Source organism: Anabas testudineus, chromosome 1, assembly GCF_900324465.2.
Source record: "Anabas testudineus chromosome 1, fAnaTes1.2, whole genome shotgun sequence".
NCBI lineage: Eukaryota > Metazoa > Chordata > Actinopteri > Anabantiformes > Anabantidae > Anabas > Anabas testudineus.
In genome coordinates, this window is record NC_046610.1 from 25599294 (window position 1) to 25618254 (window position 18961).

General features: G+C 39.8%; 1 protein-coding gene across 2 annotated transcripts; it reads right to left on the reverse strand.

Moving 5' to 3' along the window:
• Positions 1 to 1776: 1776 nt before the first annotated feature.
• Positions 1777 to 9861, reverse strand: LOC113161419. Of its 2 annotated transcripts, XR_003298746.1 has the most exons (9): positions 9347 to 9861; positions 8971 to 9042; positions 7309 to 7461; positions 7024 to 7196; positions 5672 to 5833; positions 4766 to 4806; positions 3590 to 3675; positions 3288 to 3413; positions 1777 to 2990 (listed from the first exon to the last, which is right to left on the reverse strand). XR_003298746.1 is itself a non-coding variant. In XM_026358993.1 (8 exons), the coding sequence occupies exons 1-8, from the start codon at positions 9470 to 9472 to the stop codon at positions 4257 to 4259; spliced, it is 843 nt and encodes a 280-aa protein (XP_026214778.1). In that variant the 5' UTR covers positions 9473 to 9861; the 3' UTR covers positions 3863 to 4256. The 2 variants fall into 2 exon arrangements, 1 of the variants encoding a protein (XP_026214778.1); XM_026358993.1 differs by lacking the exons at positions 1777 to 2990; positions 3288 to 3413; positions 3590 to 3675 and adding exons at positions 3863 to 4294; positions 4474 to 4551.
• Between the last annotated feature and the right edge of the window lie 9100 nt (positions 9862 to 18961).

Consider the following 18961-nt stretch of genomic DNA (forward strand, 5'->3'; position numbering starts at 1 on the left):
CTACTGGAATAAAGAAATACATCCAACTGCCCAGAACGACCTCCAAAGACATTAAAGGTGAACTCCAAGGTCAAGATACATCAGTGTCAGACTGAAGTCACGTCAGTGTCAGTGTCAACAACTTAAATCCCGCTCTCAGATTTTCTGCTGGTCACGACATGACACCTGATATTGATGCACAAGTTTCAGGAGCACAAACAAAGTAGTCTAGACACGACGAACTCCTTTAAAATGCTGCTTCTTAAAGAATTAGACAGTTCTGTGAAAATGAATTGTTGCTGTAGAAATGGTTAAATAATGTGGATTTTAATGTAAGTCAACAGCTTCACTACAGAACAGTTTGGTTTTGGTGGAATTATTGTTCATGCAGTGTCATAAACTTTAGTGCAAAACTATATACCTTAAATATATAAATACCTTTGATTTAAGGTTTCACATTTTTTTATATGTAGAAACACTTGTCTTAAGAAATCTGAGGTTGTTCATATGTTCTGTAAAAGGATATTTCATTAAGATGAAGGTTTTCTAATGTACTTGTAACATAACAAAGTTATGTTACTTATTGTTATTTCTAGGTAATTATGTGTCGATGTACTGGTCCGGCCCACTTGACATCTAATTAGGCTGTATGGGCATTGTCTTCAGAACATGAAAAGACATTCTCATTCTCATTCAGGGACGGCACCGTCCAGACATGTGGGCCACGTAGCCCATTAGAGACACACACAAGCTGGGCTGAGCTTGTAAACTGGAGCAGCAGGAATGGAAAAGCTGAACTGCCACAAAACCTTAAAGATCACGTTCATGAGTTTGTTACCAACCCTGAACAAACTCAACAGTAGACACATAGACAGAGATTAACACAATATAATCCAATATATTTGTATATACTAGTGCCCCTAGTTCTAGTACTACTAGTGGCACTGGTGGTGTTATTAAACAGTAACATGTTAACTAGTTAACTAGTTACACAAATGTTAATCAGGAGCTGTGATTGGGCGATGTTAAAGGAAGCTGCGTTTTGTTTTTCAAAATAAAAGGTTGAATTGAAATGAATTGAGTTTTGAAGTAAAATGCTGATTTTCTCAAGGATTTCAAAAACAGTTCAGAGGCAAACATGGCAGACGTGATCCTGAGATGTGTCAGAAGACGATGTATTGCAGTTGAAAGAGGATCATCAACAATGTGCAGGTCCATGTAAATGACATGCCATCGACATATGTATTACTAACATGAGGTGAAGTGAACATACGATTAGAGCCGAGACTCCAGATCTTAGATCTGTGTCAGTGCCACCCCAGCTCCCAGGACGTTACCCAGTGACGTCCATGCAGCACATCGTTTCTATTCAGGTGAGTTGGACAATAATATTCCAACCAACATCAAATTGTTATTTCTGTCTCTCTCAGTGTGTTGAGATAGTTCTAGTAATAACTGCTCACACTGACATTGGAAACCATGGGATGAGTGTCGTCAGCACTTTTTTTTAATAGCACATCTGGATCATAAAGCTGCAACATTTTGGTATTCATCACCTTTAGCCTTGTGATGCACAAGAAGGGAATATTGTTAGCAGTATGTTTTTTAAATGTCACATTTCACCAATTATCTTCAATAAACCTGTTATTGAACTTGATTATTAAACTAGTTTCTCTTTTCTTCCTTTCTAATTGCCAATGACCAACATTTTTAAGTACAAGTTTCAATAGAAAATCAACAAAATCGTTATTAGACAATGATGTTATAATTATATATAAGAAATATATACTGAAAAAAATCATTTTATTAAGTCAATACTAAATGTTCTAAATAAGGAATAACACAGTGAATGAAATGTAACAGTGTTTATTTATTCATTTGTTGTCTTTGACTGCTTTAATATAAATGTAAAATCCCTGTCTGTTCCTTTGTTAAACCAGGTTTCTGTGTATCTACCTAAATGTGTTTGTTAACAGCTGTTTGTGGCATTTTCTTCTGACTGACTCTGTTCTTGGACACTGCTGACTTATTCTGTTAGAGCAACCTGTCCACATGGGTTACCCTCTGAATCAGGTCGGACCAGGGTGGGAAGAACTCTCTTGTTGCTCTTTTAATGAAGACACATTACAGGCCAGTCTGTACACAACCAACGTATTGAACGCCTTCGGAGAGATGTTTTCCATTCGTTTGAAGATTAACAAATATTGAACCCTGAAGATAACTCAGAAAGTGGAACTGCGAGTGGTTTACAAGCCAGAAATCCAAGAATGACCTGATTTATTCAGACATGCTTGGACACCAACACTGATTTGGATGAGGGGACACGCTGGCCGACAGTGAGCTGGAGGTGTCGTCTTTGGAGATGAGCCTTACAGCCAACAGAAGCCCCTACAGAGCAGTAAGTGTGTCCCAGACACTATATAAGCAGCAGGAGCTTCATCATGCTACTGATGGAGTGACAGACTTAAAGGATGAGTATTTGCTGTGTGCCAGAGAGCTTCAAAACTCCCTTCAAAGAACTTCAAGGAGCATCTTCACTGCATACTGCATACAGTACTCCATACTGTATATTCTACATTAACAATGTCATGTGGAAACACCAGTGCAGTAGAAACACAGCATTTAAAGATTTCTGAGGGGGAATATCCATATTGGAATTCTTCAACTGTTCCTTCAGTTCTTTTTGTTCTTTTTGTTCAGTGCTAACTCTGTGCTCCTGCTAATCAAATCTCATCCTAATAATTGTTGTCCTCTCTGACATGAATTTTGTTTCTCCAAATCCCAAAGAGTCATTTATGAAAGCACCTGATGCAGTTCTTCCTCCTGAGTGACGCCTCTTGACAAGTACAAACACATCATGCAGGTGGAGGCGTAGGGGAAACCACGCTGGCTGCCTGCTGTTCATAGAAGTCGATGCAGAGCTTCCTGGGAAAACCCGGGGCAGGGACTTCATTGGCTCCAGGGACAAAAATCAGACTGTCTTCGAATGTCAGTGGAGTCGCTTTGACTGCCTGAAAAAAGTAAATCAGAGTCAAATTATTTCTAAAATAAATATGAGAAGAGCACAACTAATGATTGATGAGTCATTTATTCAGTAAATACAACATCTGCAGTAGAATTATGAAACAAAAGCTACATTGAATGACTTGAACAATGTGTCCCATTGGAATGTCTCTGTCTTCATTGGTGTCATTTACATCTCAGAGTGACACTGAGAGTTTGTCTCTGTCACACTACATTTGAACTGAGTCCTTTGTGTAGTGCATAGAACAGTTGATAAGGTTTCTTTAATAAGACCTAAAACATACCTTCAATCATGTGGAGAACCATCTCCCAGCTGTATTTGGTGTCCTCCTCTGCCTCAGCGCTGTTGCTTCCTCTACTGCTGTAACTGGAATGAAAGATGTCTTGAAGGCTGCCTTTGATAGAGGTTCCTGCATGTTGGTGCACAAAGGCAGGAAGAGGACATAGAAAGAAGAGCAAACTTCAATGTACCCGACCACAGGAACCGTCTCTATGTAGACAAACAACAAACAGCAGCCAACTGCTCCTGATTCTTTCTTTTGTGGATGCATTTAGCTGAGAAAGATGTGTGTGTCTCAACATTTACCGTGTGTCTGCCTCTGTGATACTAATATGTCTGGGACACCACACTCAGCATTCAGTCCCCCACATCTTGCTGCAGTGTGGTCAGCTCTGTTGAGAAAGATCAAAGTGAGAACAATGTAGCTGTAGTTGCACATTTAACGATGACTTCTCCTGCTCAGATTGAACCAAAATAAAATGCGATGTTATGTTTTCCTCTACTCCAACAAAACTAACATTGTGGGGTTTTTTGTTTACATATTAACATGACGATCATTGCACAACACAACATCAGCATCAACGTAGGTTCCACAGTGACTGTTCCAACTACTGTAAGTCTGCCAGAAACCTGGGGGTAATTATTGATGATCAACTGAGCTTTACCGCCCGCATCTCCTCTGTCTCCACATCAGGCACATTTGCCTTTTTCAACATCAGTAAGATCAGACCCTCTGTTCCAGACTACACAACACAACTTATTGTACAGGCTCTGGTCCTATGTCGTCTTACTGATGGGGTTACCAGCATGCACTAACAAAACTCCATCTCATGTTTGATCAGCCAAAAAGGACCAACGTTACACCACTGTTCAGATCTCTGCACTGGCTTCCTGTAGCTGCTGCCACAAAGTGGTCAACTCAACAGCACTGGTCTTCCTGAACTCCCTCATCCCGGTCTACAATCCCTCTCGCTCACTGCGCTCTGCAAGTAAATAACATCTTGTGGTAGTCTGGAATAAATGCAGAAAAGAGAAATACAAGAGTTCACGTCCTGAAAACATTCTCACATTAGGTATAAAAAGTCAAGTAAGGTCATTGAGGTTCTCTTAAGTGAAAATATCATCTCCATTTTCTCCTACAAAGTCCCTCTGGACATTGATTGATGGCACTCTCCTGAAGTATTTTCTACCTGACACAAACTGTGGACACCACACTCCTCTGTGAAAGTCCTCAACATGGTGGCACGTTCCACTTCTTCCTATAACATCTATAATGCACTGGGTACTTTAAAAGTCTGCAGGTGAAATGCTCTTCTATTCTTGATAAAATGTCTCTCGCTATTCTTTATTGAAACTATTGATATTGCATATTGACAGAACAAATGCTCTATAAATAATATAGTTTATATATATTTACATTTAAAACTTTGACTTAATACTAATCTTACAAAGCTATTATTCATTAGTCACAAACAAACTGACCTCTGGGGTCCCAGCATTCAGCCACTGTGCAGGATCCAGATCTGTCAGAAACATAAACAGCCTTTTCTTAGTTAGATTTGAAAACTGGAAAATAGCTTTTTGACTTTGGTTTTTCAACATTAGGACTCTTTACTCTCAATTATAAAACGTTCCCACAAAATATATGAATAATAATAATAAATGCTTATTAACCATATTTTGCTGTCCGTGCCAAAGAATGCGTCTTTTAGATTCACAGCTAGATTAACAATGTACATTCAGCAGGAACAGGCAGGTTGTTGTAATTGACAGGTTTAATGCAGAAAATACTTTTCTACTAAAAGAACAAAAACATTCAGACGAATGTGTATGATCATGAATCAGCAAATCCCTATCATGAGCAACAACGCCAATATGTGCTCACAGACATCCAGTTTCATACTACAGACATGTCAATACACATGTAAAATACAACATAACTTTGGGATGAAGGGTTCCTTTGATTGTCATTCTGACAACCTTGTCTGTCAACTCCTGCCACCAACACTTGAGACTGTGTCACTTTCTTTCTATTGCAGTTAAACTCATTTCACTGCTCTTCCTGCATTTACCACTAGAGGGCAGTAAGACAGTTCCTTACTTCCACAACACTCCCTGCCTGACATAAAAACCAAAAGATCAAATATAGTTTTATTACAGTTTGTAGTTTTTTAAACAGTCCTACAGTTTAAAATATAGTTTTGAGGCTTAAGGTTTGTATTTTATTCCAATGAGGAGTGTAGATTATTTTAACACTAAATATGATTTGACAGAATAAAAATCCCTTTAATTTTGTTGTTTCATTAAATCTGCTGATCTGCAAAACAAACAAATATACACGATACACCATTATATTTTGGACCTTTAATAAATGAATTAAAAACTTACAGTAACAGGCATCTGAAGGACGACTTGAAATGATGTCTGCTAAGTCCTGTGCTGAGATGACCACGCTCCCTCTGGTTGTTGCCAATGCTTGGCAGAGCGTCTGCTGCCGAGACAACCTCCTCCATCACCGAATGGACCCGTTCCAAGTGCTCATCTGACGACCTGAAAACAATTTAGTTGTTATTCACTGAAACTAAGAACTAAGAACTGAATTGACCAGGTCACTCAGACACCTTGTGCCTTTTTGGACAGCCACACTTTAAAACACAGCAAGCATGGTGTTGAATTATGCCTAATGACCACAGTTCCTGATCCAAATATATCTGACACTTAAAACAGCATCAAACTATAATTAGTGTGTCTAAATATGTATTTAAAACACTGTTGACTTTTAACATCTCATTACTTTTACTGTGTTGACCAAATGAAGTTAAATATTTGATATGATGGTGATATTGTACATTCATCTTTGTGTAAGATTCAATAACAAACTTTGGAACATGACATGACAAATGTATTATCTTCATGTGCACTCTGTTGAAGAGAGAAAAAAAAAGACAGTAGTAGAATAAAAACAAAATCACAAATGAATACCTGTATCTAACACGTACCTATGAACTAACATTTAAAACTTATCTACAAAGGAAAAATGAAAAGTTATCTATGAAAACTTATCTATAAATTCCAAATGAACCCTTTCTGATAGATTTTGTCTTTAGGAGGGTCTAACCCACCCTAACCCAACCCTCTGACAATCCTCCCTCCAAATGTGTGTTTCCCACTGTTTACATAGTGATGTGATGAAATGCTGCATCAGTTATTGATGTTGGGATCACACAACACAGTTCCTACATGTTTCACCTTATCACAAGATATTGATTTGATCAATTCAAAGATCCTTCTAACTGAAAACGTCTTCAGGTGTTTTATGTCATTTTACTGACACATGAACTGTGGAAAACAACAGTTGGACTGGAACATTGTCAGTAGACCCTCCTACAAACTCTCCTAAAGGATTTTCTTATACTTACCTAAATACTTCCTGGTGTCATTACTTACTTACCATTTCTTCATTCACTGAATGTAACTATTTACAAAACTTTAGTTGTCAAACACCTCTTACTTCTTGTCATGCCAGGAAGGAATGAAACTGTGAAAATGTCTGTACAAATGAATACATGTATCTTAAATGCACCTCTGAACTAACATTTTATCAAAAAGAGGGAAATTAAAGCAGGGTGTGTGTGTGTGTGTGTGTGTGTGTGTGTGTGTGTGTGTGTGTGTGTGTGTACAGTACTGGTACAGCTACTGGCTGTACAGGAGCTCTGCTCTGGTTCCTGCAGGATGCTCACATCTCTGGGTTGTATGGAGAGTCCGTCAACCAGCCCATCACCATCTCCACCGCCGCATCGTAAGCAGAGTGGGGGAGACCACCAGGCTGCGGTCCGTAGGGGCTGGGCCAGAGGGGCAACGACATGACGTCATCCTCCTGCAGGTCTCTGGGCTGGATCTCCTGACGTCCGTCCTGGAGGAGACAAAAAAAGAAAATGAAGAAGAAAGGGAGAAATGTGAGAGGAGACCACTGAGCTGGTTCTGTCCAATAGAGAAACAGGAGGCAGTTAGGTTCCAACACTCACTTCCAGCTGGACACCTTCCATCCTGGCTGCTGGGGCAGAGGTGGAGGGCTGGGGGCTGGGGCTCCGGTCTCCACGCAGTCTTCTCTGGGGAGGCTCCTCCAGGGTCCTGGAGCTGCTCTCCTGCTCCCTCTGTCTCTTCCTGCTCCCAGCAGTCTGTAAGAGAGATGGACACAGGGACAGAGTAAAGGACCAGCTCAAACTAGTCCACTTCTGATCTTTTGACACTGCTGCTGTAACATCAGTGACTTCACCGGCTCCATCACTCTATTTGATGACATCTGGGTATCACACTGCTCTGTTTCACTCTAATGTGACAGATGAGTTTTCATTTGTGTAAAAACGCTTTTATACATTGATCATTAGTGAAAATTGTTGTGTATTAAAGATGATAGGACGTCAAGACATATTGATCACATTACACTGTTTTATAACTTGTGTTCCAAACTGTCTTCTGGATGAAAACATAGAGCTTTGAGGAAAGAGACGAGGAGCTGCTGCTCACATCAAACACCACATATTTAACGAGTCACTGTTCAGCACGACATGGATCAGAATGAGGGTGGTTGACGACAAGCTCCAGCCCACTCCCACTGTCAGCAGTGAGCGCTCCGCACGCACTCTTCCACTCCACACTTGTCACCATCCAACAGTCTCACTGGTCTCTGAAGAGACGCGACACGTCAAACTTACTGATCACTTAGCGCAAAGCACGGACGGAGGGCGACCCAAACACTGTCGGCAGTACGACACGTCATCATCCAGGTGGCGCATGAGGATCTGCAGGAGGACAAACAATCAGAGACAATCAGTCTCACTGTCTGAGACACATATCCCTGCTGCTCCCAGCGGAGGGACGGATGACAACTTGAGGAATCACTGGCAGAAACACATCTCAAAAACAGGGGGCTGCGATTGGCTGCCATGGCAACATGGAATAGGATGGAGAAATTGACAGTTTAGGTGGAAACAGGTAAATGTCCTGGTGTCCAGTCTAAATCAGGCTACACCTCAGTCTTCTGGGGTGAAGATCATTTCCCTAGCAGAGGACACTTCTTGCTTACATCTCTTTCATCCATCAGTGCTTCATTCAGATGGATGAGGTTGGACTCACTGACAAGACGACAGATATCTACACTTTGTGCAGTAAAAGCTTAGTTGATGCTCGTCAGTGGAAATCTAAGTCAGCTGTTTTATGTCTGACAGGGGAAATATGCACTTATATATGGATATATTGAGGTCAGTGAATATTAATGGATCACAATCTAGAACTTGTGACTCCTGCTTCCTCTGCTGTTCAAGTTAACAAGAAATTAATAATTATTTTGTTCTGATTCGTGATTGAAGGGATTTTTTGAAACATTAATCGATTCGTGAAGGTAATGGACGCTGTACCACTGCGGTTTTTCTTCTTTGTCTCTGTACGTCTGTGATATTGTACTTTTACTCCACTACAATACAAAGAGGAATATGTTTACATTTGTCACTGCAGCTTGTTACTTTGCAGATCCCTAATAATACTAAATAGAATCAGCTAATAAATGCTGAGTGTTGATTTGTTTTAACAAAGCACATGAGGTTATGACAGTCTCAGCCATTAAAACCTGATGTTTCAGCTACTCAACAATCTACCAAGCTCCACACAGCAACAGAAAGAGCGTTCACCTCGTCGGTGCTCCTGCTCTTCTCTCTCCTCCAGTAGCTGTGGTCACGGAGGTGAGACGGCACATCACACGTCTGCAAAGATAAACGTCCAGTTTAGGATTAGATGAAACTCTTCTTAAATCAGTTCAGCTGAACACTGAGTCCAGGTTTTAACCCTTCATCTGCTCATCTCATGTTTCCCTTCACGACACAACATCTGTGCTAATCCTCTGCTAAAAATGTCCGTTTGTTATGTTTTAATTCATTCTTTTTTTTACTGTCTAATAACATTTGAAAGTCGACCTACTAAAACCACAAATAACATAATACATTTGAAAAAACTGATTAGGCTAAAAGTGGAAAGCAGAAAACTCTTTAACTGTATCTTTAAACCAACCGGTTTACTGGAGGTAGCAGCTAGTGAGCTACAGCTAATGTTTTTCAAGATAAGAGAAACTTTATTAATATATAATAAGGGATATTCAGGATTCATTAATTCATAAAATAACAAAAAAGTTAACATTGTACACCGTCAGTGTGGTGGCGAACTAATGATTTAAACTGGCTACATATTATTTTCCTTTTTCTGACCAAACTGCATAAAAGTTATCTTAGTTGGAGCTGACACACTTTCTCAAGACTTTACGTAGCCTGGCCAGCGTTAGTTTGCTAGCTCATTAGCTAGCTTAGTGTAAGTTAGCAAGCTAACGAACATTAGTTAGCTAACTGACGCTAAGCTATCAAACCGTTATGTATCTAACCAACGCTAGCTAGCTAACGTTAAATCGAATGAACTAACGCTATTAGAGTTTGATCAGCAGAAAGTAAATTGAATGTAGCCTTCAACTACAGCTAGCAAGATAGTTAGCTAGCGTTGCTGCTAACTATGCTTCATTTTTCTTCTGCTAGCATTAGCTAGCTAACTTTGGTTAATTAGCTAATTAACCAAAGTTAGCTAGCTAATGTCATTTCATTTGCCTTCTGCCAGATAGCTAGCTAGCTAATGCTAAAAGCGTTAGCTAACTAGCTAATTTTTTTACGAAAACTAAGTTAAATTTAGTTGAGGTGTTGAATAAAACATCATGTCTGCAGGACTTCACACTCTACTATTCTCACATGCTCCATGATGGATCAATCAGAGCTGAACTGGGGTCAGTGGGGGTCTTTCTGTCGCTTGGCACTTTCTCACTTTTTTTAGAAGTCGCTAATTCGTCTTTCTCCTCCAACGTCTCAGAGTGAAATGATGAACTTTAGAACGTCGGTCTGTTATTTATGTGCTCCCATGGCAACCGGCGTCATAACGTCAACACGACGATCAGCTGCTAATCTTAAATCTAAAAGACTGATTTTTAGTTAATGATTATTAGTTAATATTAGTTAGTTAATTATGAAAAGCACAATATTTTCGGTCCGTGCATGAAGTGCAATTCATTATGCAGGTGTAAAATGGATATAGAGTAACGTCTTTTTATGCAGTCTTCAGTTGCAGTAAGTCGGTTTAATGCACTTGCAACTTACTGATTTGCTCATTTTCCTTGTTCCCACTTGGACAATGAAATAAGAAAAAAGAAAACACCCAAGAACATTTGTAGTGCAAAACTTCGGTATGTCTTGAAGGATTGTGGTGGTGTTTTGACAGACACTGAGGCAGACACAATGTTAACATTAATCAGTGATACAGTAGATGGATCCATTATATTTAGCCAAAGCCCGTCTCGTTGATGGGAACTGTTGATTACCGTGTTTGGCATCTGCACAATGAATGAGACCTCTGGTCAGCCAGCTCGCTGCCATCAGGTATCTCACCAGAATCACCTGCCACTAAAGGTCATCTGCTTTCAAACTATCTTTACAACAGCTTTCCTTGTTAGTCAGTTGGGTAAAAACACTTTACTAACATGTCCAAGACCTCACTTTACAGAACACGTCAAATTTATATTGACTACCTTATTGACCGTTTTTGGAAACAATGCACAATTGTGCAATAAATGTGAAATTAATAACTAAAAGAGATTCAAGGTTGTCAGATGAGCACTTGGAACGGATCCATTCGGTGCAGAAGCACTTTCAAGCATAACCAAGAACCTGAGGGAGCGTGGTCATCACTGCACAGGACTAAGCAGTCATCAACTGGAAAGATTCAAGTCGTCCTTCAAGTCGACCTTTAATCTACTGCTAAGTTTTTAGCAGTAGATTAAAGGTCCAAAATATATTGGTGTATCGTGTATATTGGTTTGTTTTGCAGATCAGCAGATTTAAGGATACAGTAATTAAAGGGATTTTTATTCTGTCAAATCATATTTACTGTTTAGTGTACTCCTCATTGGAATATAAGACAAACCTTAAGCCTTAAAACTATATTTTAAACCGTAGGACTGTTTAAAAAAACTACAAACTGTAATAGAACTATATTTTATCTCTTGGTTTGACGACTTTAAATCTCCTCACATATATTTACACAACCTGCTTTCTATATTTCTGTTTTATTGCAGGTACAGTGGTGGAGCCCATGTTGTCTGTGTGCTGCCGATCCTTGATTGGATGTCGGCAGGGCGTCGACGTGCTTCTTCAGGGAGGACATAATTGTACCAAGTGCAGGGGGCAGTTGTCTTCTGAGGTTCAGAGGTCCTGAATCTCCAGCTCTTATAGAACATTGTTTCTAATACCATTTACCCATTGTTTGAAAATGTTAGTGAAGATTTACATTTAGTCATTTAGCAGATGTTTTTTTAAGTAACTAACAAGGAAAGGTGTTTTAAAGAATCATTTTTATGTTCAAGTTGTTCCAAGATGAATTGAATTTAAACTTGGAAAATAAACATTGGTTAAAAACCCATGAGCAGTGCAGACTACACATGTTCTGTGTTTAATAAAAAGGTCAACGCTCTAATATCATGAGAACACACATGTAAGATGTTCAATGGAAAGTACGATGACTGAAATTCAAATGTTTGAATCATAGCAAAAGTCTCACACACACTTGTTTTACAAGACACTTGTTGAACATAACTGGACTGTACGACTTAGGGCTGTAATGTTCTCGATGTTGGATCAACGACATGATATAAGAGGAGACTTATGTTAGCTTTCATGTGCAACCTCATAAACTAGTGCAATACAGTAGAAGGGAAGTGGTGGGAATGAAATAATCCTCTGTAGGCACTCCTCCGCTCTGGACCTGACTCCTTGATGTTGCTGTGTTTGGTTTGGAAGGATCCTCTGACCAGACACCCTCTGTTACAGGAGCTGTACCTCTCAAGGACTCCAGGTGATGTGGTGCGCTTTAGGGGAGTCACGGCTCACAAGTTCACACACTGCAGTACCGTGGGTACTGGAAAGCAGGGAGAAGAAGAGAATAGAAGTTCAATGATGAAACAGCCACAATAAACCCAAAGAAAGAAATATTTACAATACTTACAATGTATACACGGCATTGCCACAACATTAGAGAAATTTCCTGGGTATAACAGCATTAACCAACCAAGCAGGAGGATGCTATAACAGCACTGATGTTATTTAGTGACCTCATGGACTTTTCCCAGTCTCACCATAAACTGAATATAATAATAATCACTGGAACACTGTACGAAGCACTAAATCTTTTCTCATCAAGTGTTGACAAAGTCGTGATATCACTGCTCTCCTAAATAAGCAGGTCACTCAGGAAGATGCTCCAGCAGCTTAACTTTAGTGGCAGGTGATTCTAGTGACGGTAGCGAGCTGGCTGACGACCTGAGCTGATGATAAACAAGACGGGCTTTGGCTAAATATCTCATTGTATCATTGATTAACGTTAACATTATTTCTGCCTAGTGTCAAAACACAACCACAATCCTTCAAGAGATACAGAAGTAAATGCAGGACAGATGTGATGTAATGCACAACGGGGTCAAAACAAAAACAACATTGTGGTATATTCTCTAATGGTCAAGATGTACAGGGCTACTTTCCTTAAAAGTTGACCCCTGTCCCAGTTGGTCATCAGAGACCACAACCCAGTTTGGAGCTAGGTGTTAAGCCCCCAATACCTTCTCCTCGGAAATGTATAAGAACTAATGCAGGGATTCAAACCCTCGTCATGAGCCCAGGACAGTTTTGGAGTAACTGAACCCTGCAGTGGTATCACATAGTTTTACAAATTTGAGTGCTGTATTTTTCAGGTAAGCTCTAAAATAAGAATAAGTACAGTGTCACTGAGGACAGTGACAGTTCAGCAGGGGAGAATGTAACAAGGTGGAAAAAATGTGTGGTCATTCTGTCAATAAATCCTGGAAATAGGATGTAGCGACCATGACAGTTTTACTGGAGAGTTACCCTTTGAACAGTAGAGGGCGCAGTCTGGCTGGTTGTCATGGTGGTGCGGTCCTCAGGGTCAAAGGTTAAAAATACAGGAGATAACTGGTTGTACTGTCATGCTAGAGAGCTGTTTGCTAATAGATGGTGAGATTATAACTGGAATATCTCGTTATTTAGATATATTGTAGTAAAATACGCAAATGTATAGTTGAGGAGGAAGCTGATGTTAAATCAGATGTTCGTGTTTTGAGTTATTTTGGGTTTAGGATTGTGGATGCTTATGGAATGTAATTCCACCTGTGCACCACAAAATTGACCATCTGTGTGCTTGGCAGGAAACGATATGCTTTTGTTATTCATGCACTTTATTTGACAAAATTGTACATTTTAAACATATTGTAAATATTTAACCCTTCTTCTTCTCTTTTGGCTTTTCCCATCAGGGGTCTTCACAGCGAATCATCCTTTTCCACCTCACTCTATCATGAGCATCTTCTACCCTCACACCAGCTAACCTCATGTCCTCTGTTATAACATCCATATATCTCCTCCGTGGTCGTCCTCTTGCCCTCCTGCCTGGCAGCTCCATCTCCAACATCCTTCTACCAATATATTTACCATCTTGCTTGTTGTTGTTTTCTAAGTTTTACTAATTTGCTTTCAGACCTCTGCAGTCTCCTTTTCTTTTTTCTTTTCTTTTTTGTCTTTCTCAGTTTTCTCCCCAGACTTAGTCTCCTGTATCCACCTGTCACCTGTCCACTGCTCCTGGTTCTCTTCTCAAAAACTCTGTTCTGTTCTCAACTCATCTTTATCTATTCTGTCATTTAACTGAAAGGTTATACTACATAAACAGCAAAATAAGGCTGTTAATGCTGCATGCAAGAGTAAACATTCAGTCTTGAAACATAAATACAGGCCTAACTAACTAACCAGCGGCTGGTTAGTGTAGTGATAACATCACTGCCTTTCATGTGGGAGACTGGGGTTCTCCAGCTCCAGTAGGGGTCCTTAGGCAAGACCTCCTTATGCTTACCCTGCAGGGTTAGATTACAATAAGTATTTAAATGCAACTTAATTTAAAGTGTAGTGTTTGTATCCATGTTATGTGCTTGCAGTCTTCCACTGTACTTTCCTGTATGGTTGGTGCGTTACTGTATGTCTACCTGTTGTGTGGATGGTGGAATAGTGTGACATCGTTGGGGTGTTGCAACATCTTCATGCAGTGTTTGCATTTGAATATTCACTGACAATAATGCTACATGATACAGTTAGAGCACTAGATTCAGCATTGTGTGATTGTTTTTTTCTGTCAACTAACAGATCTTCCTTGAAGTCATGTATTTATTTATTTCAATCACTTATTTCTAATCTAGACCAGTGGTCCCCAACCTTTTTTGTGCCACGGACGGTATGCCACGGTATGATGTCAGACAATTGTAGCGCGTCCGTCACCCTCTAATAGTAGGACAGCACCCTGAGCTCATAAACTAACACACACCCAAGTTGAATCATGAACATATGAGCCAAATAAAGTATCACCAGATTGTTGTCACATAATTCTTTCTTTTTCTTTGAAGTCGTAGGCTCTTCTGCTGTCTTCTCGCTTGCTCTTTTTTTTTCTGTCTGGAAATTCACAGCTTAATCCCTTATCTTGGTTTTGTGCAATACCCCTCTAGTCATGACAGGTGGTATTAATGTTGTGGCTGAACACAATAAGCAGAAAAAGCAACATGAACATTGAATGTTGTTATGTTTCTCTGCACCTGATGACTGTCAGTCAAGTGTTAAGTGTCTCTATCAGTAAAAAGCCACTTTGGAGGGGGGTTAGGGAGAAAGAGGATGTGTTGTGGGGAGAAGGAAGGAGGGAGGGTGGAGAAAGAAGGGAGTGAGGTAGTAGTTTTGGTGGTGAATTGAAAGAAAAAGTAAAGGAGGGGGAGATGTATGGTGAGGTTGTGGGTTGAAAGGTTAGGTGGAGAGGTGAAGGTCGCTGCCGCTGTCACACTGCTGTTTCTTGTGCCTCCAGCTCCAGATTCCCTTCTCCTCCTTCTCTTTCTTCTTCTCCATCTTCTGTTTCTCTTTCAGCTCCTTTTTCTCCTCCCTGTCTTTCTTCTTCTGGTCCTCTTTGTCCTGTTGCTCTTTCAGTTTCTTCTCCATCTTCTCTCTTTTTCTAATCTCTGCCTCTGTAGACATGTAGTCTGACTTCTTGTCAGAGGACGTGTCTTGTTAGTTGTGAAGTTGTGACCTTGGGAGGAAGGGGAACCAGGACCACGTGCCTTTATGCCTCGGGATAGCCTCTCCAACTGCTACGCAGCCCTAACCTCTGACAAAGCATTGGCCTCACTGTGAGTTAACTTTAACCAGGATATCTCCTTTACTTCATCCATAAAAGAAATATTATGCCTTTTTCCACCAGTGGAATATTGCTAACTTTAGGAGCATCCTGCCTCAAAGAAATGCTGAAAAACTAGTCCAAGCATTTTTTTACTTGCAGACTGGATTAAAGTATAGAGTTCTGACTGGAATTAGCAAGAGAGGTCATATTTCTCCTATATAAGCTTCTTTTTAAAATTTTTCTCCTCACATATAAAATGCTTAATAATCAACGTCCATCATATCTTAAAGACCTCTGTTTTCAGAGTGCAGGTTTACTTGGTTGGTGGGTTCTAGAGTTTTCCAGATGTAGAATAAGAGGCAGAGCCTTTAGCTATCAAGCTAAAGCCTAAAGTAAGAAATGGCCCCGGGTACTCTGAACCATCTCTTAGTTCTGCTGCTATAGGTTAGTCTTCTGGGGGTCCTCTACTGACAAACTGAGCTCCTCTCCTCTCTCCTCTATCCATGCAAATGCCATCATTGCATGTCATTAACTTTGTGTCTTCTCTCTCCTGTAGTTGTGTTTCCTCCTCTCTGTCTCCCTCTCTCTGTACTTTTCTGCAGGTATCCTTGGCCTGGAGCTGTACATCTCCAGAATCCAGCTGACCTGCCCAATGGCCCGAGGCAGATGGCCCTCTACCATGAGCCTGGTTCTGCTGGAGGTTTCTTCTGCTAAGAGGAGTTTTTTTTCCTCCTCCACTGTTGCTTAGTGTTTTTTAAAATGGGATTTTGGGGATTTCTGTCCAAGTTTTTATACAATTATACTTTGTAAGGTCAAAAATATATATTTTCCAATTTAATACAATTATATTTTTGATTCACATGGATGACAAGGTAAATACACTAACTAACTTCTAATTAATCACCAACAAGTTTCGAACAAAAGGAGTGTGACGGCACAGTAAAAGACTTCCACAAAGGATGGTCTCCAAGTCAAATCAACTTCCAGAGTCCCACTAAGGCAGCTTCCTGTCTGACATCAGTGTGTTAAAATGCTGCATTAATACATTCCACACCACACAAAGTCCTGCTGCAAAATGATACATGAATAATCTTTTAACTCGACTAAACACTACAGAAATATTTAAACATACATACACAAATATGTATACATTTAGATTTTAGATGAGATTTAATAAACTTGATTAATCCTAGAGGGAAATTGTTTTGCATTCTTACAGTTTCTCCTAAGGACAAGGAATTGTCAGTTCCCTTACTCCTCACAGTATACTTAAATATTTTAGTAAAGAAGTTTTTACTTTACCTCTACTACGTCGCAAACATTTTGTTTTAGAACAGTGCTAGTCGTCTAGAAGCCACTCCCATCACCACAGACCAGGATGAGCGTCACAAAAACAGGACATCCACACACCTCACAGTCTTTGTTCTGCTAATGTTTCCTGTTCAGTTTTGTTTGCTGGACCTTTAAACTCTGTGTGCAGTGAAACAAAAACTGTAAAATTACAGCCTGATGATGCTTTCTGTCTTTAAAGCAGCACTAAGAGCTGGCCCTTCTTTTTAAAAGGTGTACAAATAACAACAGCAGTTCTTCTGACTGCCCTTACCACTGTGTGACACAAAAACACTTAAAGCCCCATACATTTCCATGTGAAGCCCAGTGAGAGCGGAGTCCTAACTTCATCATACTGCAGCAACACATTACAGTCAAAACAAGCCTCAACACAATTTGCTTAAGCAAATGTTTAGCTGCACGAGCCTGGTAGCCTCAGGGTTTAGGTACATGGCACGTTGCTGCAACGTCCCCAGATCAAGTGTGCCTGGGTTTTTAATGTTAAGCTGTTGCATGTTTCCTGTCTGCCTCTCTACTGTCAAACTATCCAATAAAGGCTAAATGCATAATTAATATTAATAATTAGACAGACACATCTCAGCACCATGATCCAGTTCAACAACCATGCATCTAATCATGTTTTAACTTGTACATGAATTCTGGATGCCTGCTGAGGTCATGGTGTTTTTGGAATCAACCATATTTGCATGTTTTGATGTTGTAGTAATGCTCCATGCAGTAACTTTATTGCACTAGCTGTCCACATTGTGGCTCACCTCACATTAAGAGCTTAAGTACGCCCAAGTTACAGATGCAAGGCAGGTATTATTAATGCTTTGGTTCTAAAACTCTGAAAACAGTAATTAGCACTTTAAAATAATAATAATAATAATAATAATAATAATAATTTAGTAATTGGCACAGACTGTAGCAGTGTAAAGTGAGAAAACAAAGACTGTGGAAAGATGAACAAAGATGGAGTAGTGGATGATCAATATTGGTATCTGAGATCAATTATGACAAAAAGGCACTACCCCCAAACCCCCACTAAATCATAGCAGTGGAGCTCCACTGCTAAAGGTAATTTAAAGCATGAAGTTTATGACTTTTTATGACTAGAATATCATATCACTGTATTTGACATCTTGTTTGTGCAGTAACATGGTCCAGTACGAAGAACAGAAGTAATTTAAGCTCCTCCCCAAAGCATTAGCATTAGTTAGTATGTATGTCCAGTATCTGTGGCTGACAGTTTACCATGCTCTTGATAAAGAAGCATTGTGTGTGTGTGTGTGTTAGTGTGTGTGTGATTACAGATTACCGCCATTACAAGCCCACGTTTGTATTGTTTTTACAGGTCCTCACAATAGCAGCGAACTTACAGGTCACTAGCTGTGCATAAAAAAAGTTGAAGCTCAACCAAAAAAAAGGTTGTCATATCAGTTATTCTGTGTGCATGCATGTGTCTACTTCACCCAGTTTCTAAGGGTGCTTGTGCTTCCTCTTCCTTTTTAGTCTGGTGTCAGTTAGCAGTTGGTCCCAGCATGTTATCAAGCAGTATATAACCTGCTGTTTGATCAGCAGCAGGATGTACTGTACTTTCCCAGAGCATCACTCTTCATATGAAAAGTACACATGTCTGCAGGCGGAAAATAACAGAGAAATGACGTATACCGCCAGTGTAGGTAGATACTGTACTATCTTCCACTAAGCTTTAGAGAGAACAATGAGAACAACAGCCTCTTTTTTAGGACATTCATGTTTAATACAATAAGGTCACTGAGCTTTTGCTCATGTTCACAGAGTGGGAGAAACAATTTCCCTTTTAGAAGCCCATTTCCACTTTTACTAACAGGTTTTGTACCTGTATACCTGTATATGTATGTATACTGCATATAATGTGTAGTCAAGGGTATTAGAAGTATACAAACCCAATACTCAAATAAAAGTGAAAGTATAAATATTAAAATACTCCGCCTACAATTTCAAATTCTTTGCTCTAGTTGAAGTACAATAGTACATGCTCTTAAGTTTACTGAAAGTAATAACACTGAA